The 24,234-nt window shown below is 32.3% G+C and overlaps 1 protein-coding gene across 11 annotated transcripts in view; it reads right to left on the bottom strand.

Moving 5' to 3' along the window:
• LOC113858738 (phototropin-2) overlaps positions 1 to 17,672 on the bottom strand; it is a 28,320-nt gene extending 10,648 nt beyond the window's left edge. For 3 of the 11 annotated variants that reach the window (XR_003503426.1, XR_003503428.1, XM_027491477.1), the window contains exons 1-13: positions 17,042 to 17,190; positions 16,750 to 16,934; positions 15,696 to 16,426; positions 15,296 to 15,478; positions 14,363 to 14,454; positions 14,014 to 14,287; positions 13,580 to 13,796; positions 12,285 to 12,355; positions 7,603 to 7,709; positions 7,306 to 7,355; positions 7,071 to 7,175; positions 2,745 to 2,804; positions 1,103 to 1,192 (exon numbers count right to left, since the gene is read on the bottom strand). Coding sequence is in view for 8 of the 11 variants with exons in the window: in XM_027491477.1 (XP_027347278.1) it covers positions 1,103 to 1,192; positions 2,745 to 2,804; positions 7,071 to 7,175; positions 7,306 to 7,355; positions 7,603 to 7,709; positions 12,285 to 12,355; positions 13,580 to 13,796; positions 14,014 to 14,287; positions 14,363 to 14,454; positions 15,296 to 15,478; positions 15,696 to 16,375 (1,929 nt within the window). In the remaining 3 variants the exon portion in view is untranslated. Of the gene's footprint in view, positions 1 to 1,102; positions 1,193 to 2,744; positions 2,805 to 7,070; positions 7,176 to 7,305; positions 7,356 to 7,602; positions 7,710 to 12,284; positions 12,356 to 13,579; positions 13,797 to 14,013; positions 14,288 to 14,362; positions 14,455 to 15,295; positions 15,479 to 15,695; positions 16,427 to 16,674; positions 16,958 to 17,041 lie in introns of those variants that run through there. The other 8 variants (XR_003503427.1, XM_027491479.1, XM_027491480.1 and 5 more) reach the window with 6 other exon arrangements.
• Between the last annotated feature and the right edge of the window lie 6,562 nt (positions 17,673 to 24,234).

Here is a 24,234-nt window from a genome sequence, read left to right as displayed (position 1 = left end):
AATTTTATTCAAGAAGTGACAAAAAAAGGATGATGCAACAAGCAAAAATGAATAATGCAAAAATTAATCTCTCCTGACAAGAATACAAAAAGCCTCTAGTTTTGCAATGTTTTTCTAGTAGGATTGACCGTGAACATCCTCATACCCCTGTACACAATCTGTTAGAACCGGTTCATACAGATAGAAAAACAGACCATAGATTGTATTTATTCACAAGAATGTTCCCTGATCAAGGTGACCAAGAGACAGACAAAGATGTTACACTGTTTATCCTCCTTGTCCCTTCTATCCTGTCATATTTCTTTTTATATACAATCTTTTACTAACTACTTTTATCATGGTTTGCTATCACAATCTTATTAGCACATGAGCTTCCTACCTCCTTGAATGGATGAAGTGTAGGGTCATCTTCTATTGGTTAGCAAGTATAATACTGGAGACAGTTATGAAGATCCTACTTTGTCTTTTCTTGTTTAGCTTAAAACACAAATTAGGCACATTGTCTTGAAAATTGATAATGCTAAAGAATATTTTCTACTCATTTCTATTCTTTTGTCTTGCAATATGTTATGATACGTCAGACTTCTTAGTTAAAAATAGCCATGCTTCAGCTGTTAGTATTTTTCTCATGAACAGATCGATACCCATCATAGGCCTGTGTAAAACCTCCCTCTCAGCAAACATAAGGATGTCACTTTGATCTTACAGACCAAACCAAAGTCCCTCTTAATTTTCTCAATCCTTTGAGAAACTCCCACCAGAATCCAAAAAGTAAGAGATAGAATGATAAACAATCCACAAAAAGGGGTAATTAGACCATGGAAAGAAGGGGGCGAATCATTGAATTAGCATTTAGAGATCATATGGTTGAAAAAGTCCCAAATGAAGTAGCTACCACTTAAAGGAACCCCATAGTAAGCATGCAAGAAACCCCTATGTATCCCTGAAGAACAAGACTTATTTTAAAGGAGGTAATTATGTATTGTGAATAAAGTATATTTTTAATTTACACCATACAGCTGTTCTCATATGTAAAATTTACATTAAATAATTTATTTATATAAAAATAATGAAAAAGGAAGTCAAATACATAAATTGGTACCTTCTGTATTGCTAACCAAGAAGGATTGTCCTTTTTGTGAGGTCGTGGAAAGACAGGGTGTGAATGAATTGCCCACAAATCTTCTGGTCTCTACAATTTAAGAGATTCATATGATATCATCAAATATAAGTGCAAAAGAACGCACAATTTCTCTCTTCTTTGAATGATGCAACTATGGTAAATATAAAATAATGCATTGAAGGTAAATCTGAAAAATATATACATTTGTAGGGTGCTACTAATTTTCCTCTGTTAGGTAATTGCCATAAGTAGTTAGTTACAATAGATTATTTAGTTACCTATTAGTTTGTTAGCAGAGATGTTTTGAATGAGGCATGTTGCCAATAAATAAGATGGGCGGTTTTTGATTTTGGTGAACAACAAGATGGGAGGTTAGGAGAGGGATATCTTGTCATTTGATAAAGGACTAGGGCCTTTAGGCATTAGGAGAGAACAAGGTCTCTTGAGTACCCTGAACTGTGATAAAGAATAATCATTTTGTCTCTTTTGATATTTTCTCTATTTCTTTCGCTATTTCTAGTTCTATCATACTCCCACTTGCTCTTAAGAATAAGTATACTAGTAAGCAACAACATTGCAAGTTGGATGTTGGATCAAGGGTTGGATAAGATGCTTGTTCCAGGATTGTCTATATATCAGATCACCTCAGAGTATTCTGTTTGGGGTTTTAGGTGAATCTTAAGTATGCTAGCAGGGATAGAGCCTTTTCATTTAATTAAGTTCTAAGACTTCTTTCAAGAAAGGAGCACAAAGTGTTGTCCATAAATTTGCTTTGCAAAAAAGTTATTTTCAAAACCTCTTTATGGTTTTCAGTGCAGGGTGTCTTCCAAGAAGTCCAATCAAAATATATGAAGTAAAAGATGGAACAACAGAGGCTTCCAGAAAGACAAAAAAGTGAAGAAACAATCCAAGGATTCTAGAGAAAATGATGATGGCAGGCAGAAAAGCTCAGTGACAAGATGAAACAAAGAGAAAGGATGACCAGAATTTGTTATGGCCAGAAAACAATCATGAAGATAGTGACTTTGTTACAATAGAGTTCTATAGATTTTATGAAACTCAAAAGCAGAACTGTGACAGGGCAAGCAGAGAGGATGGTATTGCTCTAATACTGTCTTAAAATTATAGGGGATTTAGGTAGAAAAAGAAGGAAAGAGACAATAGATACTGACAAATATGACATCGATATCAAGTTAATGTGAAAGATGTGATGCAAAAGGCAATAGCTAAGCCCTACTTATACTAGTAGAAACCTCATAATCCTACTTAGATAAACAAATATTGAAATATAAAAAAAATGGATTCTATTCAAAAGAGGAGTGAGCTTTTTGAATAGAATATGATTACTATATGTATATGTGTGTGTGTGTGTGTGTGTGTGTGTGTATATATATATATATATATATTATATTCATGGTACACAAACAATGGCATTTGTATGGGCCTGTATTTGTACATTATACTAATGATGTTTTTCATATTGTATCCATCAATAGCAGTCTTGTCGTCTAATCTAAATTTCTTATCCCAAAAAGAAAAAAGTGACACCAATTTCTTTTACATAAATTTGAAACACCTGTAGGTTACAAACTCACATGCTAACCTAAAAGGAATACCGTACCAAGTTGGCATCAGGAAGTTCTCGGACTGCTTCATCAACATTTTCTGCAGTGGCTTTCACCTGATAAAAGAGACAAATGAAGATATTGAAGTAAAGTACAGAAATTGACAAAAGGATCTCAATTGTATACCAAGACTAAGATAAATCTCATGGTAAACAAGGTTAACTCTGAAATCAGAAATACATACTAATATAATAACTATTGTAGCATCATTCACTCATATTTTCCTGCTATCTTCAGTTTATCGTACAAATAAAACAAGTTCATATTTTCTTATGTCTTCCCTGCTACCAGTCTAACAAAGCAAATGTATTAGAACTAACATTTTGCAAAAATCCTTGGCATATAAATGGATGAAGATGAATATACAAAGCAGTAATTAAATTTGATAGAAATGAAAATAAACAGAATTTGAACAACCAACTTAAAGCAGGCATTTGCTCTATATTAATTTCTAGGTGATTTCTACTCTGGTGCTGCAAAATAAAACTCAACTAATAAGCAGGCATTTCTAACAACTTTTACAGTAAAACGAGGAATAGATAGTATGATGGGAGAGAAAAGACAATGTATAATAATTGACAAATAAATTTCTGTTTAATAATGATTATGCTAAATCCTAGTGGGATATGGTGTTAAGAGTCTCTAAAGATTGACCTAAATAGAATAATTCCTTGTATAGACAGAATTAAATACTATAATTAGGAGACAGCATTAGCTATCTGATTTTGTATTTTTTGTACAAGAATCCCTTAATTTTAGGAATTAACTGCATGTGCAATAGTTTAGAGATTTCCTTTATTAAACTTTTTGTATTCTATTTAAGAAAAATTTCTCTTCTAATCAAATCATTAAAAACACATTTTCTAACGTGGTATCAGCACTCCAAAATCCTTGGGGGCCTGTGTAATCTCATGGCCTGAATCACTGCAACTTTCCTTCATTCTTCTGTGTACCTTCTCATCCTGTATTGCCATATTTTTTTCACAGCTCAATAAAAAAAAAAAAAAACCATGAAATCCTTAGATGTCCATCGAACACAAAGCCACTGCCCAATCTGAAAATTTGGCTGCTGTTGAGCTGCAGAACTACCTAAAATGGTCTCATTTTGTCCAAACCTTTCTAAGGGGGAAGGGAAAATTGAGCCATCTTACTGACAAAGGCCCAGAATCATCAGATCCCAAATTTGTAGCATGAGGCAGATGCAGTTATAATGTCTTGGTCATGGAACTCTATGAAAGACAGCCAAGGAAGTATGGGACAGTTGTAAAGCAAACTATTCCAAGGCGGTGACACTGCCCAAATATATGAGATTAAGATGAGAATTTTTGCTACAAAACAAGGAGATAGTTCAGTCAACGAGTATGCCTAGACCCTACAAAATTTGTGGCAAGGGTTAGACCATGTTAAGAAACTTGGGACTAACTCACTCTCAGATGTCCAGTCCTGCAAATTTCACACACTAGATGTTCAGTCCTGAGCATGAGGGGGTTGTGTTAAGATATTCGACATTGGTTAGGAATGTAGCTAGAATACGTCTTATAAGGGATAGGGTAGTCCTCCTCCTATGAGCTAGCTTTTGGGAGTGAGTTAGGTCCAAGTTTCTTAACATGGTATTAGAGCCTATTTAGATTGAATGTTGGGCTACCCACAGATGTCTAGTTCTGTTGGGCCACCCGTGTAGATATCTAGTCCTGCAAATTTCATGCACCAGATGTGCAGTCCTGGAAGTAAGGGAGGTGTGTTAAGATGTCTTACATTGGTTAGGAATAAAGCCAGAATACTCCTTATAAGGGCTAGGGTAGTCACTAAAGATTATGATATTCTCAAAAGCTATAAGCAGAAGGATAGAATCAATAAGCAGAATGAAATGATGGCTATCTTTTGGGCAGAAGATGCTCGTAGAGATGAGTGATGCTGGACTCTCAGCCAAATGAAAGTTTTGCCTTGGTTGCTCAGGGAAGAAGTATATATGAAGCAACCTCTTGAATTTGTTGCTCAGGGGGAGTCTTCCAGATTAGTCTGTCATCTACGAAAATCCTTGTATGGACTTAAGAAGGACAAAGGCTGTTATCCAACCACGACAAATCCCAGATTCTGAACCTATTCCTGAAATACCTGAAGCTAATGATGTGGTGTCAGAAGAGCAGAATATGCCCATTGAAAATGGGACCACTGAAAATGGTGATCTTCCAATTGTAGTAAGGAAAGGTAGTAGAGCATGTACCCAAAGACCAAGGTATCCACTAGCCTGCTTTCTGTCCTATGATAAATTGTCCAATAATGATAGAAGCTTCCTTACTCATTTAAACACTGTCACTATTCCAAAATCTGTTGATGAAAGCATTAAACACTAAGAAATGGAGGGTGATGCTATGAAGGTTGAAATTTATGCACTAGAAAAGAACAAAACTTGGGAGTTGGAAAAAAGCTTGTTAGATGTAAGTGGGTTTTTACTGTTAAATACAAGGCAGATGGGACATTACAAAGATATAAGGCAAGGTTAGTGGCTAAGGAATACACTCAAACATAAGAGGTACATTATCTTGAAACTTTTTCACCTGTTGCAAAAATGAAGACTCTTAGAATTTTGTTGTCTCTAGCTGCTAACTGTGGATAAAGCTTGCAACTATTCGATATCAAGAATGTTTTTTTGCATGGAAAAATTGAAGAAGAAATCTATATGGTAGTCCCACTTGGTTTTAAAGCTGAGGAAGGAAAAGTGTGTAGGCTGAAGAAGGCACTTTATGGGCTGAAACAGTCCCCAAGACCTGGTTTGGTAGGTTTACTACTTTGATGAAGGCAATGGGGTACAAGCAAAGCCAAGGTGATACATTGTTCATTAAACATTCTTCTTCAAGGGGAGTTATTGCACTGATTGTTTATGTAGATGATATAGTTGTAAAAGAAAATGATGAAGCAAAAAAGGAGGCATTAAAGAAATGCCTGTTAAAAGAATTTGAGATTAAGGAGTTAGGAAGATTGAAGTATTTTCTAGGCATTAAGGTGGCTCATTCTCATCATGGTATTTTCATCTCCCAACAAAAGTATGCGCTGGATTTATTGGCTGAAACAGGAAAATAGGGGTGCAAACCAGTAGAGACACCTATTGAGAAGAATCACAAATTAAGTGAATCAGTTGGAGATGCAATAATAGATAGACAATCTTATCAAAGACTGGCTGGGAAATTGATCTACTTGTTCCATACCAGACCTGATATTGCGTACATAGTACGGGTGGTAAGTCAGTTCATGAACAATTAATCTTAAAGAAACTTAGCTTAGAGCGGTTTATCTCATTTTGCAATACTTAAAGGAACTCCCGGAAAAGGAATTCTATTAACAAGAGGGAAGGAGATTACTATTGAAGCATACATAAATGCTGACTACGCTGGATCTATAGATGACAGAAGGTCTACCTCCAGATATTGCACTTTTATTGGAGGCAATCTGGTAACATGGAGGAGCAAGAAACAAAACGTTGTTGTAAGGTCAAGTGAAGAGGCAGAGTTTAGAGCAATGGTATTGGGGATTTGTGAACTACTATGGATAAGAATCATTCTAGAAGATCTGAATGTTGAGTGGAACAAACCTATAAGACTGTACAGCGATAACAAGTCAGCAATAAACATCGTACATGATCTACTGAAACATGATATAATCAAGCATGTTGAAGTAGACATACACTTCATAGAGGAGAAGCTAGATAATGGGACAATTTGTACACCATTTGTATCCTCCATAAACCAACTTGCAGATGGACTAACAAAAGGATTGGGTAGTGCTATTTTTCGGTTGATTGTTGGCAACTTGGGAATGGATAATATCCACTCACCAACTTGAGGAGGAGTGTTAGAATCTATAAAGATTGACATAAATAGAATATTTCCTTGTATATACATAATCAAATACTATAATTAGGAGACAGCTTTAGCTGTCTGATTTGTATTTATTGTATGAGAATCTCTTAATTTTAGGAATTAATTGTATATGCAGTAGTTTCGACATTTCCTTTATTAAACTTGTTGTATTCTAAGAGAAATTACTCTTCTAACAAATAATCCGAAACACATTTTTAGACATAAGGATTGGTTGTTGTTGTAATGATTATGCTAAATATGTTTTCAAACTATTCAGCAGAAAATCTTAATAACGAAAGTGCCCAGTAACTCAAGTTACTAGCATACAAAATTCACGTTGTCTTAGTTTTACCCTGAAATAATATGAGCAAAGGATATATCACAAAGTAAAATATACAAAGAAAGCATCAAATATCTTGGACTAGAAAGTAAAATAGCTAAGAAAACTGAAACAATAACACTCACCAACTTGGCACTTTGTTTCTCAGCTGTCTCAGATAGACGGTTTTTTAAGGGTTCTACATGATCACTTCCATCTAGTTGAACACCAATAAAGTATTGAAGTTCACCCTAACCAAAAATCATTGAAAGTAACATAAGAAACTAAAAAGTGGAGAAGACAATGGATTGTTTAATAGATATTGACTTTCATGATCCAAATTAACTGGTTTCTAGCAAAAGAACATCACAGTCACCTCACCTTTTGGTCACGCATTGGTTGCAAGTGAAACAAATTCCAGAACTTCTTTCCTGTATCATAAATAAGAAGAGTCCAGCACATAAATAACATAAAAAAACAAAAGGATACCTGATTCAGAAAATGAAAACAAAAACATAACAAAATCTTCATTTGCAAAACCAATATTTGCAATAAAAGAAATTTTTTAATTGACAGAGAAAAATACAAAAATACAACTAGGAGGGAGGATGAGTCCTCTTGTTATGAAAGGAAACAGAGAGAGTTAATTATGTAGATTTAATTTGAACAATTATTTACCACTCTTAGTATAGTTGATCAATTGAACTGTAATTTCCTTCTGTTCTCTGATGGCATCCCGAATCTTGGAAACAGTTGCCTGATCTGTTTCTGGTCCTTGAAGAAACCTATACAATGGTTAAAGTGAACTAAGATGTCACTAGCCTTGCAAACATCAGCATGTGTTAAGTAGATGCCAATATAAACATATCAAAAGCAGGAAGTGATATCGTAACTGTTGAGTATATATGTAAACTATGTAATTAGCATAACTTTAGATAACAGAATATCATGTAATTATTATGCATTATTATAAATAGATAGCTCTGATGTGTATTCAAATATGCAGAATCATCCTATGTCTTCTGGTTTCCCTTTTTCTCAACATGGTATCTAGAATGAGAGGGCAATCCTAATCCATGCATTCCTTATGGGCTCACTGTCCATTGGTGTAATTTTTTTTTTTTTCAGAAACTGCTTTGTTCATGGTTTCGGGTCAGTTTCCAATGTCTTCTCTCCTTGACATGTCAGGCTATTCACAGTCTTTCTCTCTCCTCCATGCTGCCCATGGCTTCTACCGACCCTGCTGCCCTACTACCTGTTCTTCAGGCGCACTATCTTTCTTCTATGATGACTTTCAAAAGTAGGGTGAAACCCATCAGTCTTCCGGTTCAACTAAGTCGGCTGTGCAAATCAGTAATTCCTTTGTTAGCATCTCTTATTCTCCTTCTCTCGGTCCTTGAGTTCTTGATTTTGGGGTCATCGATCACATTAGCTGCAATAAATCTCTTCTCTCTATGCTTTATTTATCTAATTCTTTGCCCTCTCACTATGGCTAATGGTTCCCAAATAGGACCTAGTGGTATTGGCACTATATCCATTCTTCCATCTGTTTCTATTGAAAATGTCTTTTATGTTCTTAGGTCCCCTTCTAATCTACTCTCCATCCAATGTCATACTTATTTCCTTAATTGCGTTTTGTTTACCAAAGATTTTGTTACTTTGTAGGATCGGGGAGGATGATTGGTTTCAGATGTGAATCTCTGAGTCTATACTAGCTTTGGCAATCCTCTCATATTGGTTCAGCGTTGGACTGCACTCATGGTTTATGCTCAACTGGGCCATCCTAATCTTGCGAACTTGAAACTATTAGTGTTGGGTCTCTCTAAGTTGTCTTCTTGAAATTACGAGTCTGGTTAATTAGGTAAACATGTTCACAGTTCATTTCCTAGTCGTGTCATTAGTTGGTCTTAGTCACCTTTTGTTTTAGTTCATTCAGATGTCTAGGGTTGTGTCATTTCTAGTTTAGGATCAAAATACTTTGTTACTTTTATTGATGATTTTTGTTGATGCACTTGACTTTTTTTAATGAAAGACCATTATGAGTTGTTTTCTATTTTTCAGTCTTTTTAAATGGAACAAAAACTCAAATTGGCATTCCTATTTGTATTGTACAGTGTGATAATGCCAAATAATAATTGTGTTCTTCCTTTCATAGTTTCATGACCTCACATGAGATTATTCATCAAATGTCTTATCCTTAAACTCCTTAGCAAAATGGGGTTGTTGACGTAAAAACAAACATCTTCCTGAGACTGCTCATACCCTCTTGCTTCATGCTTATGTTCCTCATTATTTCTAGAGTGATGTCATCCTTATAGCCTGTTATCTCATCAATCGGATGCCTTCATCCATTTTAGATAGGGAAATACCACAACAGGTCTAATACCCACATCAACCTCTCCATCCTCTACCTCCTCAGGTCTTTGGGTTCACCTGTTTTGTTCACATTGTAAGTCTTGGATCAGATAAACTCTTTTCACATTCCTACAAATGTGTCTTTCTTAGTTATACTTGGTTTCAAAAAGGTACAAGTGTTACTATCCTGATCTTTATTGTTATACAATATCCTTTTAGATTTACTTCTTGTTTGTGTTTTAAAATTCCGTATCTTCTTCTAAGTCCTCAAATATTTCCTTCCCAGTCTCTATTCATCTTTTTTCTCTTCTCAAGGAGTCTTCGACACCATCTGCTTAACTTCCAACCCTCCCGTTGTAGATCTATCAATGCCCACCATCAACACATAACCAACTTGCTACTGACTCTACTTACTCACCTCCAGTGCTACATCATCCACCCTCTTTAGCCTCACTTCTTGAGTGAGACCTTTCTATTGTGATTTGTAAAGGTATACATTCTACTTGTAATCTTTCTACTCATTACATTGATATCAGTTATCATCATTTATCTCTTTCTCATTACACTTGTCTCACTTCTTTGTCCTCTGTTTCCCTTCCTAAGTCTATTGGTGATGCATTTGCTTATTTTGGCTAGAGACAAGCCATGATTGATGAAATGAGTGCGCTCCAACATAGTGGTACTTGAGATCTTTTTTCTCTCCCTTCCAAAAAATATGTTGTTGATTGCCAATAGGTTTACACTATTAAAGTTGGTCTTGATGACAAAGTAGATAGACTAAAGGCCTGCTCAGAGCCAAAGGTTAAACCTTGGTCTGGATTATGGTGACATATTCTCTTATAGCCTGGACACCCTCTATTCACTTGTTCTTATCTATGGTAGCCATTCATGATTAGCATCTTTATCAATTGAATATCAAGAATGTCTTCTTACATGGGGAACATTTGGAAGAAGTCTATATGGAGAAACCTCGTGATTTCGTTGCTAGGGAGAGTCTTCAAGACTTGTTTGTCGGTTGTGAAAGTCTCCATATAGTCTTAAGCAATCCCCTGGAAGGTTTAGTATTGTGATTCAACAAAAATGGTATAACTCAGAGTGAAGTTGATTACTCTATCTTATAAATGCATTTACTTATTGTCTTTTTAACAACATTGTCATCATAGGTAGTAAACACTGTGGGATTTCACAGGTGAAACAACATCTCTATCATCACTTCAAAGAAAGGATCTTGGTAGACTTAAATACTTCTTGGATGAAATTTCTCAAAGGAAGAATACCATGGACATCCTAGAAGAGGCATGGCTGATGAGTGTCAAATCCATTGATACTTTTACAGACGCTAATATCAAACTCCTACTATGATTGAGGGAGCCTCGTGAAGAGCTTGAGAAGTACAAAAGGCTTGTTTAAAAATTAAATATCTCATTGTCACTCATATCTCTTTTGCTGTGAGTGTGTTTAGATAACTGCTTATTTAAGAACTTAGTCAATAAGGTCTTTATAAAACGATGATTTATATCTTAAATTTAACAATGAAACTTATTGTAAAATAATTTGAAAACATCTTATGAGAGTCATAAGTTGTTTTTTATAAGTTATTAATAAGCTCTTTCAAATAGACGCTATATCAAGAGCCCTAGGGAAAGTCTTTTTGCATAAAGATAAATGACACACATGCCCAGGACGGGAGACATTACTACTAGCTTTGTGAATTCTCATAATCAACTAGCAGATGTCTAACAAGTCTTTAAGAGTCCTTGAATTAGTTATATATGTAACAAGTTTGGTGCATATGATTTATATGCCCCTGCTTGAGGGGGAGTGTTAGAATTATGTAATTATAGTAATACTGTAAATAGAGAAATTAACATCTTTGTAATTACGATAACTATGTGATTGTATATTCTATGTCAATAATCCCATTATAAATATATGTTCCACTATGTAGTCAACACATGGATTCATCCTATGTTTCTCATTCTCTTTTCTCAAAAATTACCATAAAACATATGCTTAACTTTAAGACTATATATATATATCTTATAATAGAAAGCTACTATAAGAGTAAAATAAGTGTAAACTACTATTTTTCTTCTTCGTACAAAGAAGCATCATCACTCTGGTCCTCACAAGATTCTTTGCATCACTTGTCTATCAATTATTGGAAATAAAGTCCTCTGAATGACAGAGAAATGACTATAATGGAGCCCTAATCTAGGGAATGATTTTATGACATAGAGGGACTACAATTTGCATTATTGGGGTCTAAATGAGGATCATTACAGCCTCGGTAAATCAACACATGTGTTCTTCACTGGCTTATGCATTTATAGGACAAGGCTTTACCATGCAATCTATGTTATATACTATTCATGGCAAGGGTATTACTTTGGTGCTAAATCTTTATAAGTATAGATTACAGTCCAAAAATAAAATGAGAATAAAGTATGGCATGAATGTTAGCTCGTAAAAAAGCTATGATATTGCATCTAAGCTAAGCCATCCTCTTTCTGAGTTACAAACTTTGGGACTTTATATCCAAAATGATGTCATGCTTGCTTTTGACACCCCAAAGAAACTAATCTTTATTGGACCTATATTTCCCAGTGAGTAAATTTTCTAGGGCAAAATTAACGTTATTTATACTTTTGAAGGACGAAAATATGGGTTTACACAAAAACTAACCATCGAATACTAAAGAGTTGAATGCCAAATCCCAATTTTGGAAAGCATGTACATTCCACATTATCACTTCCATGGTCTATAAAGTTCCATCATGTCATCCATTTTGTTGATACCCACATTAACAAGAAGTTTTAAATTATAGAAGAAAATACTTGAAAATAATAGAGGACTACATGATAGGAAAAAAAATTGACTAACTTATATAATTGGAGACAACTAATCTAATAAAACTAGACAAAAACCCACCAGAGGAATGTTCTAAAAGAGCAGTGAGCACAAAATGAAAAATTAAATGTATAGGAAGGTAGTAAAATTTTTACCGGCAGTTTCGTCCTAAAATTTCTTCTCGTGTATACTCTGTAAGTTCAAGAAAGCTATCAGATGCAAATATCTGCATAGGAAGCAACAAAATTATTTAAAAGGTATTCTCAGCACACTAAATAAATTTCATATTCCATACACACATGATAAATTTTTGTTTGTTATACATACATACTTATTGCATATATTACCATTTCCAACAGCTACTACAGAGAATGAGTAGTAGTCTTTCTATAGCAGAAACTAACACACACATATGATAATATCCTAGTTATTTTGCTTGCATAATTTTAAGCTTCACTTAAGTTTAATAATTAATCTGTAGGTGTTGGAACTAAGAGAAATTTAGGAGACTATAAAATTAAACGCTGAAACTCACATTTTTATTCATACTAACAACCTTTAAATACAAGAAAGTCATAACTGAAAATTGATTCTAATTCTACCATTAATCTAGAAATAAATCCTAATAAAATCATTCATAAATGTGTAACAATCCATTAACACTAATAATTCCTATAATCAGAACTCATAAAGTAGGAATTTTAATGAAATAAACACTAATAATAGATATTGATTCAGATTCTCAGCAGCAAGTTCGTGATCTATTAGTGAATTCTTAAATAAGTCTCTTACTTTAAAAGTTTGTAAGTAGGTCCTTTAACTTCTGAATCCTTTTTAATTGGGTATCTGGCCATACTTCCTTTAAGGACAGGGGCCTTACTAAACTTTTTTATACACTTTGGGAACTTATTGAATAATTATTCAAGTGGCTGGGCCCCTGAACTATTTAAATATTTTTACTTAGGTCCGTGTACTTAATGCAAACCTAGCAGAGGAACATAATTAAAAATGATTAAAAAGTTCAAGGACCTACTACCAAAATGGACCATATTGAAAAAATCTAGAAAAGTAAAGAGGGAAAAGAAAAGAGAAAACTAAGGGTATAAACATGTCAACCATATTTGTCCCTATTTTTTTGTACAATGTATGAAAATAAGCAAACAAAAACAACCTCAAAATTGAGAAATTATTAATGAAAAAATAAAACATTTTCTTATTCCAAACAAGCTCATATTCTTTCATCGACAAATTTCTTCTTTTAATTATAAATAGAAAGAAAAACAAATATAAACATTTGAGAAGCAACACTTATCAAGTTCTTCGCACAGGCAGTTTATAATATGGATAATATTTCATTAAAAACAGGAATTTCGATTCAAAAAGAACAGATGATCATATTTATAAAGAAACCAATTAGTTGTATATATATATATATATATATATATCATACGATTGGGTTATCTGGAAGTCTAGGATCAGATATCACAAAGTTCTTCTCTATCCGCTCCAACGTTGTTGCTAGGTCAATTCCCTGCCTTATATCTCTCTCTCTTTGCGAACGCTCCCAACTATTAGACCACTCTATTTCCTTGGTCATCAAAACTTCTGGTTCAACAATGGGCTTCTCCTCACCTCTCCCTGCAGAACTCAGAGATCTCCCTTTAAAACTGAAAGAAAATGAAAAGCATATAAGACACATATAATCCCACAAGAGTTCAAATCTATGAGCTAAACATTCATCAATAACTCAATAGAAGATGTAGTTGGCGAATCAAATGTAAGCAAAGAACAAAAGCTTTCAAAATATATTTTAGCAGTGAGTTAAGCATTGTTGAAAATGAGACCTGAGCTGAATTTTGGATAAAATTTAAAGAAAATAAATACCCCATGAAAGAAATCCGTGCTGATTTTCGAGATGTCTTGCTCTTGTCCAGACAAAAACTCACACGTTGGATGTTTAGGGTGGAAGTTTGTCTATCAGGTGTACTTGTATTTCCAATTTCAGCAGACTTTGGCAATACAAAATCCAAATTGAATTTCTCTTGCTCTTCATGCTTGGTATAAGTATCATCATTCCTATCCTGGATAATGGATTTTGGGTCCTTCACAGTTTGGACTACCTCAGTGATGGAACCCAAAGCTTTATCCTTTTGGCGAGCTGGAAAATGAAATTAAATAATTAAACATAGAGTCAGGATCTCACAAACTACTGAAAATTGTCTCAACACATTACCATCATAACGAATTAATGACTTAGGCAATCCATTTGGTCGTAACTCCTTTTCATTCACGCCTTCTGTGTACTTGCTCACCTCAACCTGCATTCTGTACTAATAACTGTAATAAGCACTATGCACACTGCAGCTTTTACTAATTGTAAGAACTCACATTCAATATACATCCTTGCGCCCTTAAAGCACATTTCTAGCTATATTAAGCTTAGAGTTCTAATCTTCCATAGAAATATTGTCTTTTTTCTTTGTTAAGTAATGATAGTTGTACAAGTTTTTATCCTCACAACACAAGCCCTCAGATATTCCAAAGTGGATTAATCTGGGAACCAAGGTGTTATCCAATGGCTGGCCTGGGAGTTTGTGAAGATAAAGTTTGTGTAAGTATCATTGCTGTTTCCTTAAATGCATCACTTTCAGTAGTTAGATTCTTTTGCATTGCGTGGCATAATGTATTCTTTTCATTTTTCTTCTATTTTCAAGCAAATGTACTAAACTTGTTCCTACCATTTGAAGCAACAAAAGCCACAGTCCAAATTTGCCAAGCAGCAAAAAGATCTATGTTGTGGAAGTAAAGACAAAGGAAATGATAATGATGACTAGGATTTATTGAAGACTAAGTGTGTGTTTGGTTGTCATTTGAAATGTCCCAAACCATGGTTTGGGAAAAAGATTGTCTTGGACTCTAATGCCATGCCATCTGAAAAACTTAAGCTATCAAGTTATTGTCAAAGAATGATTTTACATAACAAGCATTTTGCTTCAAACCTTTGGCTTGGTCGACATAAAAGCAAAGCATATTTGAAGTTAGCCAATTGGATTTTTTATTATCATGTGAACTTCAGTAAAAATGAAACAGGTCAATATACAAAATTTAGTGATCAAAGTTATTGATACATGGACAGGAAAAACCAGGAAGAAAAGGCAGGACTGACCCAATGAATTTAATAGTATTGCCATGGTCATCTTTGATGGGGGTTACAGTGAGAAGATTCCAAAATGGAGTTCCATCTTTCTTGTAGTTTAAAATCCTGCCGCAATAACTTTTCCCATTTCTAACTGCATCCCGGATTTTCGCCACTTGATTCTTGTCTGTATCAGGCCCCTGAAGAAATCGGCTGCAACCAGAAATTGGCTGCTTAAATAAAAGAATAACTGTATTTCATAGCTAAATACCTTTCAATACTCACTCTCCCATATATAAAATCCCCATCCCATAACTTTAAGATTTTCCATTTTCACAGCATGTTATGTTCAGTTAGCAAGCAAAGGATGCAAACTGAAACAGCATATATCTTGACTTGGTGTGTATATAAAGATGGGAAACATGCTCACCAATTCCTTCCAATAACCTCCTTTGAGGAATAGCCAGTCATGCCAAAAAAGCCACTGCTGGCATACATGATTGGGCAGTCTGGCTTGGTTGCATCTGAGACAACAAATGTCTGTTGCAGCGTCGCCAGTGCATCCTTCAACTCTTGTGACACTCTGGGGAACAGCCCTGATGATGATGGTTCAGATCCATAATTTGATTCCCCCGACGACGTCCGTGTTGATTCAACAAATCTATCCGATAAGATTTTGCATTGGTCACCATCAAAAGAAGCACTCCCTGTCTCCACCTCCATTGCTTTGATATTCCCAGAATTCACCACAACACCCCATTCAGCAGCTCTCTCAGCTATGGTCGCTTCAGTTAAAGTTCGATGATCTGAAGATGATTGCTCTCTTGGATGATTTCTCAACTCATTTTCTTTTGTTGTACTTTGATCCTTTATTGTAAATTTGCCATCAACTGTGATTTCAGGCTGCGTAGCAAATGCCATCCACTTACTGCTTGCAGTATTAGAGTGAGCAATTCCATCCAATCTTCTTTCTTTTGCATCATCTTCCTCTCTTCTACTGCTTTGCTGTCCAAAATTTTCACTCTCTGGCAGCTTGAATATCGGAAATGAACCTTCCTCATCCCCGCCGCCATCAGAATCATAATTAGCAGATAGTTTCACTTTCTCCATTTAGGACCTTCCCCAGTCAATTATTAGTACAGACTAAAGGGTACCACCACCTACCAAAAATTTAAACCAAAAAGATAAATAATATAACACTTATACATATGTTCAGTCTCACTATTTATCAAGTAATGATCACTAAGGACAAGAAAACCAAGTTCACTGTTCCTGCATACAACTATCATGGCAAGTCATGCAGAGACTTTTTAGTCACATTGAATGCACGAAAAATTAATGCAGAATATTTTATCACGGGAGCAGGGTACCAATGGAATGACAGAAAATTAATAGGTGTGTCTATGTACATATTCATGCAGTAAATCGTGCAGAAAGCAATAAAGGGTGAGTGAACGAGTTTCTTCCAGTGAAAGTAATCTCTCACAGTCTCTATTGGAAAGAACAATCAAACTAGCCAGAGAGAGTATGGTGTCTGGCTTCAGTGGGATAATTATTAACCTTCTTCTTGAATGTGTTTTTGCTTTCACTTCAGAACTTAGCCTCGGACAGAAAAGATAACGTTCGAGATTCACATAAATTACAATATTTATGTCTCCAACGCCTGTACCTACATATATAGTAAATATATTTAAGGAATTGTGCAATGTAATTTATAATATATATACCATTTTGTTATCCAATTTCTTGGTTGAAAAACAAAATAAAATAAAATACTTAATATTCTTGACGCCTGAATCGAGCCAGGTGTAATGCTTTGCTTATTAGGATACCATTATTGTATCCCATTTTCAACGTATAAAAACCAGCAAGGGTTAGTTCAAGGAATACATGCTTAATTCTCTATGGTCAGGAGTTGGGTTTTATAGGAGAAGAAAAGGAAGGGAAAATAGTTCATTTTTAAATATAATGAATGATACAATATTTATAAAAATAAATATATACTAATCTATTACTTTATAGTTCTTATTTTAAAAAAATTATGAAATTAGAAAATTTTAAATTATCGTCTCCCCTTGTCCCTTACAGAAGATATCTGGAGTGAAAGCTTGTCTCATCATGTTGTGAATAATTCTGACTTGAACAAAAAATAAAACAATTGGAATAATGCGTTTTGAAAACATAATATCAGTAACGGAGTTTTTTTATTAATTGAAATTCACGAAGGACGTATATTCCATTGAATTTTACAATCTTTCACTTTAATGTCGAAAATGTGTGTCCATTCCCTTAACATAAATATAAAGCGTTGAGAAAAGGAGAAATTGGGGGGGTGGGGGGAGGAACATTTGTAAGGCCAGAAAGCATTTGGCGTGGCATGTTGTTGAAGATAAATTTCGCTATCGATATTAAATATTTGGGTTCCCTTTCGAAAAATGACAAGTGAGAATAATAGAGAGGAAGGTGTTGCGGTGTGGTGGTGAGAACTTCCACGCCAACGGAAAAGACGATGGAAAAGTCACTCATCAAATGCAATAACCATTATCATACCATTTCTGATACAGACACTACCCTTTGCCCCATAACACCGACTCCATGTACCACTAAGTAACATGTTAAATCAAACCATATTTTATGTTTTCCAACTTGTACCTCTCTCTTTTCATCACTCTCCAATTCTAATTTCAAATAACTATTTAATAAACTTTACTAACACCAGCCTGGTTAATTAAATATTCGAAAGAAAGAACATGTCACTTACATGTATCAAAATATTTAGATTTATTTAATTTAAAGTTGAATTAATGAAATTAATTTTAAAAAAATGATTTTCTTTTCATACTTTTATTAAAAAAAAACTTATTAATAGGGTTATTTAGTAAATTAATTTTACCTCAAAAAGTAATAAATAAATAAACTTTTCTCTTCTATCACCCAAATTTTTATGAACCCATGTCTCTCTCAACAGTTGTTTTCATCCCTTGATCATTCCAACGTCGTCATCTTCATGTTTAAGCTGTATTGTTGGCTTTCCATTGATACCATCAATAACATTTTCATCAACAGCCTTGGTGATGACTTCGACTCTGTGTATAATATTCAATCTCCTAACAATCGTTACAAAATTATAAAAAATAAGGTCAGATTGTTATCTTTTTGCCTCATTTGTGATTTTCTTACGGTTGGTACATTATTGGAGATTGAAGTCCAATTAAATGCCGATGAGGTGTTGTGGGAAGATTATTAACATGACAAAAATTAATTACAATTCTTAATTTCGTATATATTTTAATTTCTCTTTTAAAAATTTCAAAGATATTAAATTATGTTTTATTTTCGGTATGATTATAATTATCATATTTACTTTATCTTTTTTTCAATCTCTCAATTTCTTATTAAATTAATATTATCATTATGCGTCTTTTGACCTCAATATTTTATCTTTTTTTATCGATATTTTTATTTAAGTGATATTAACTTCAAAATTTATTCTCTAACTTTTTCAATTTCACTAACTATTTTATTAATTTACAGAATATTATATTTGCGAATGTATTATACCTTTAACCATCAAAAGTTTATGAAATTATTATTTTGTCCTTTATCTAGTTTAATTATCTAGCCCAAAGTTTTATTAAAATGTTTAAGCCTCAAAATTTTATTATTTTCACTTTGGTCCTCAAATCATTTGAATACAGCAGCACCTTCCCTCTTTTATTGCAAATTCGGTTGCATGGCCTAAACTTTTTAAATTTTAAGTTTAGATAATATCCTTAAACGTTGATAATTAAGATTAATTAAGCTTAATCATAAATTCAATTACAAGGAGACAAGAAATACACACACCCTCACTTCATGGAATTATCTTTGCAGATTGATGTTATTCTCCGTTTAACATCCTAAATTTCAATAATTTTTATTTGATTAGAAGTTTTATCATTTTAATTCAATCGGAAATAAAAAAAAATAGATAAGAAATTAAAGATGGGAATACAATTAGTAAAATTAACCCAACATTAATCAAGGAAGGATTATGAGATGTAAGCATAGTGTGTAACACCCTCAATCTTGTTGCTCTTATATGGAAAAATAAAAATTTTGGTACAAGATTTCTCGCTCAAGAAAGCGAAATAGGATAAAGTTGCTCCAATTGTGCTCTCACCTAGGCGAGAAGGGAGTTTCGCTCAGGCGAGAAGCATCTCACCCAAGTGAGATGGAGCTCGCTTGGGCGAGGATCGCAAGAAAAACAAAGAGCTCTATGAACCCATTCTCGCTCAGATGAGAATGCCTCTCGCGTAAACAAAATGTTATTCACTCAAGCGAAAATAGCAAAAAATTAGTAATTTCACTGTCTAGTTGTCTCACCTAAGCAAGGAAGGTCTCATCTAGGTGAGAGTAGGGCTCGCTCAAGCAAAAACATGTGTGTATTAAAATTGTATGATTGGTTTAAGTTCAAATGTGTCCGACCTTCGGCACATTGTATTAGTATATGCGGTGTAAAATTGTTTGATAATTTTCTATGTTAGACTGATATGATACAATAAATATAAATGTTTGTCTAATGGCTGATGTTTGTTAAAATGAGTGGATTTATATTATTGATGAAAAGTGAATAATATAACATGATAGTGAAATTATGAGATGTGTGATTATAATATACGAATCATAATCGATTGATAGGTGTGATTATGATATAGGTATTGTAATACATCAAAGGGTGTACTTATAATACATGTATTCTAATATATGGAGTTATATAAATCATAACTCATGTATTATAACATGTTGATCTATGAAAAAGATGTGAAAATGAAATGAGAATTAATGTTGAGAATAAGTATAGATAGCAAAGATACACTAAGGGTGTCGAAGACAAGAGAGATTTTGAAAATCTGAGAGAAATAAGTGTAGTGGATGTTTTTCTTTAAATGCACATAATTAATGAAAATAGAGAGAAAAGATACCACAGGCCTCACACTCATTTTCTGACCTAAACCCCTAACCAACAGTTTTGCTAAAAGGAGCTAGGTTGGTACACATTATATCTGTGTACAATGGCTAACCAACAACTATCTATACTATGAAGTCCTTATGGGATTCCAAAGGCAATGAATATGAAAGTGTGATAAATGTGAAATAGTATAGAAATTGTGTGATTATAATATATGCATTATAACATATCGATTGATGTTATTATGATATATGTGTTGTAATACATCAACAAGTGTGATTAAGACACATGTATTGTGACATATTGATTGATGTGATATAATACATGTTTTATGACACATAGATCTATGTAGAAATGTGATTGACTTACTATATGTGCTCTACTATGATAATTATTAGTGTGATCTGAGTGTTATTAGTAATGAGTATATATTAAAATATGTTAGATAATATTTTTAGTTTTATTTAAATTATTCTATCAGATAAGAGATTTAGTGAGGTGGAAAATACTCACCTTTACTAATTATTTTCAAGAGACGAAATTGAAGAGGATAAAATGAAGATTGGTTCGTTCTAAGATCATAGTCTAGTGATATTGGAAGGAAAAATTGCTCTATAGAATTTAGAATAATTTAAATAATTGTAATATTTTATTATATTTACATTTTATGTAAACCAAGTTCTGTAAATATTTTAGTTGTCAAATTTTAGAATTTATAATACTTTAGTAAATTTTGTTGTAATTAATAATTTTTAAGTGTATCTGTAACATTGGTGATTATTTATTCTATGGTGATTCACAATCAGTTTTAAATAACAAAATTTATTCTCTTGAAAAGTATTATTAATGGTGTTTTAGACTTATACGTATGCAATGTGAACCAAATAATTTGTTAGATGTAAATTTAAATTTTATTCATCATTTTAAAATCGTGAGACTATTCTTTTGAAAGTTTTAAACACTTTTGAATCCTATGAAAAAATCATAAGAGAAATGTAAGTTTTACTTTTATTCAATTATTAAATCTATAAAACACAATACAATTCTTCTATTTTCTCTTTTTGCTATAAAAAATTATTTATCTTTAAATAAGAATTTTAGAACATTACATAGTGCGATCTAGTTAGAAGTTAAAATTATGTTTTTGAATCATGTTAGCTTATTCTTTACTATTTAAGCAAGATATATCAAGATTACATTAAGTTGTGAGAAGATAAAAATAGAAATTAAAATATAAATTACAAAAAATACCTAAAACTAAGAAAATAGTCAAAATAGGCTTAGAGTGTTGACCCTTTTTGTACAAGTTTGCAATTGACTAAGAGTCCATAATTTTTTGAAATTTAGCCTAGTAATATACATTGTTAGAGGTGCAAGAGGGAGCCCAAAAATCCAAAGGAAAAATTATTAGGATTTTGGCAAGCATACCAAGCTTTTGTTTTAGTAAGGGAGTAAAGGTTGTCATATCTATAGGATGGGTAGATATTTTTATAATCTCTATTATCCTAATTAAAATTGTTAACAAAAATATTAATGTTTTTACAAATATTCATGAGTTGAAAAATTTGGAGATTCAAGAATTGAATTTGACTAAGATATAAAAATATTAGTGTTTAAGGATTGGATTTCATCATTCATCATTTTCTATATTTTAATGAATAAATACTTAAAAACTATTCTATAAACATAGATGCATTCTTTTAATGTTTTCTTATACCAATTCCTCAAATACAAGGTTTCTAAGAGTATATAATGAATAACGATTTCTCATATATTCAATAAATCCTGCAACATCATAGATAAGAGTTAAAAAGAAATCAAAATATAGAAACCTATTCCTAGTATCTAATATAACATATTTTAGGTTTACATTTATAGTTTTATTTTGATTTATAAATACTTTTAATAGGCTTTATTTTTAGAGATTTTATAATTTTCTACTTATTTAAATAAATTGAGCTTGTTACAAATAAATGCTTTAACTCTGTATTTTTTGTTATTCCGACTTCTGACTACTCTTTCGGCTATAACTTTTTCTATAGATATCGTTTTTGACTGATTCCAGCTATATTGGATTCTACACATCCAAGGTTTCAAAATGAATGTATGGATCTCTGGATTTGGAGTCATTTTCAATTTTTTATGATTTTTGAAATTGAGGCAAGTTTGCTGAATATTATTAAGGGATTGCATTTGGACCCTTTGTTATTAGATAATTGTAATTGGGCTTATAGTTATAATTAAGGCCTGAATTTTGGCCATTTAGTTTACACTAATGAGAACCTATAAATAAACTACTAAAGTTCTGAATTAGGGGTTGGATTAGACACTTTGAGTTTTTGAGATTTGGCCGAAATAAGAATCTTTATTTTTACTTTCTCTCGAATTCTCTTATTCTTTTCTCATCCTTGCGTGGGTTAAGTGTTTTGATGGAAGGCTAAACCTCTCATTCAATCTGCGAAATTCAAACGTTGTAATTTCAATTTGAATTTTGGGCCAAATTGTTTCGAGTTTGTTTCCTTTTTCTCTAACCTCAGATTTATGTATTATGATTGTGATTAACTTTTCTGTTGTTAGAATTCAAATTAGGATTTGATTGATATTCTAATTTGATAATTAATTCGGGTTAGGTTAAATGATAATTTTATTTAATTTGTGATCTAGTTCAATTATGTTATTCGATCGAATTAATAATTGAATGGGTAAATGATCAATATCGAATTAAAATCTTTAGATAATGTAACAATCAGAGTTATACGTATTTGGTATTCTGCGTATTGATATTTCTTCATTTGTTTTTACTCAATTTTATTCTGTTTACAATTTAATTTAATTAATTTGCAGATTTTAAAAACCCCAAAAGTTTACTTGCATTCTTTAAAATAAAACTTAAAATTGAATTTAAATGAAAATGTCTCTGTGAATTGACCGAAGTTTAGCTCTATATTACAAAATCCTTAAAGAACTTAGTTATTTTGATAGCGATTCGACATTATCTATCAAATTGGTGCTGTTGCTGGGAACATGTTGCCAATTTTGATTCGTTTTAAGATTTATTATTGTCTTTTCAGTTTTTACAAATTTCGCATAATTTGACTTTTTTGTTGTTTTGATTTGTAGGCTTTTGTTTATGTTTCTCTTTCTATTTGCAATTTGGTATCTTTTTTTATTTTACATTAGTTTGTTTATTTGTTTAGGTGTGTTTAATTTTAATTTTAATTTTGATCATTAATAAGGTTAAATAATAAAAAAAATTGTATATTGTTTATTAAATGTTGCAAGTTGTTTCTGTCATTTCTTTTGTGTTTTGTGTGTTTCTGTCATTCTAAAATTCTCGTATTTTAGTGCATTTAATTTTGTATTTTGAATTTTAAATTTTAAATTTTTGGAGAATTGAATTAATAAGATTACTATAGAATTGTGTGACTTGTAGGAATTTTGTAGAGATTTGAAGAGTAGCAGAATAAGAATTCGCTAGATTTGAATTTCACATATTGATTAGATTAGTTTAGATTAAATTTAAAAAAATTAATACATTTAAATTTGAATTTTAAATTATAGTTAAGATTTGATTAGATTAGATTTAGTTTATTTTATTTTTAAAGGTAGGATTAATTTTTTTTATAGATAGATTAGTTTAAATTTAAATTGAAAAAACTTTATCTAATTAATTTGTTAATTTAAATTTAAATTTTATTTATTTATTTAATCTAATTATAAGATTTGTTTTCCAACTAAATCTTTAATCTTAAATCAAAATACTATCATTAAAAATAGAATCAAAATCAAGTATGAATGAAACCACCAACATCGATAATTATATATAAATTATCAAAATATTTCAAAGTTAAAGAATACATCTAATTCAAAAGAGTTTAGCTAATTTGGAAAATTGACTTTTTTTCTTTTTTCTTTACCTTTCTTTCTCCCTAAGTTTTTGTAAGATAAAGAAGGAAAAAAAATTAAAAAAAATCTTCATCTTTAACTTTAAATTGAAATAATTAATTAACTTAAATTC

The sequence above is a fragment of the Abrus precatorius genome, unplaced genomic scaffold (assembly GCF_003935025.1).
Source record: "Abrus precatorius isolate BTA unplaced genomic scaffold, Abrus_2018 Scaffold2, whole genome shotgun sequence".
Taxonomy (NCBI): domain Eukaryota; kingdom Viridiplantae; phylum Streptophyta; class Magnoliopsida; order Fabales; family Fabaceae; genus Abrus; species Abrus precatorius.
This window is presented reverse-complemented; position numbering and strand designations above follow the sequence as displayed.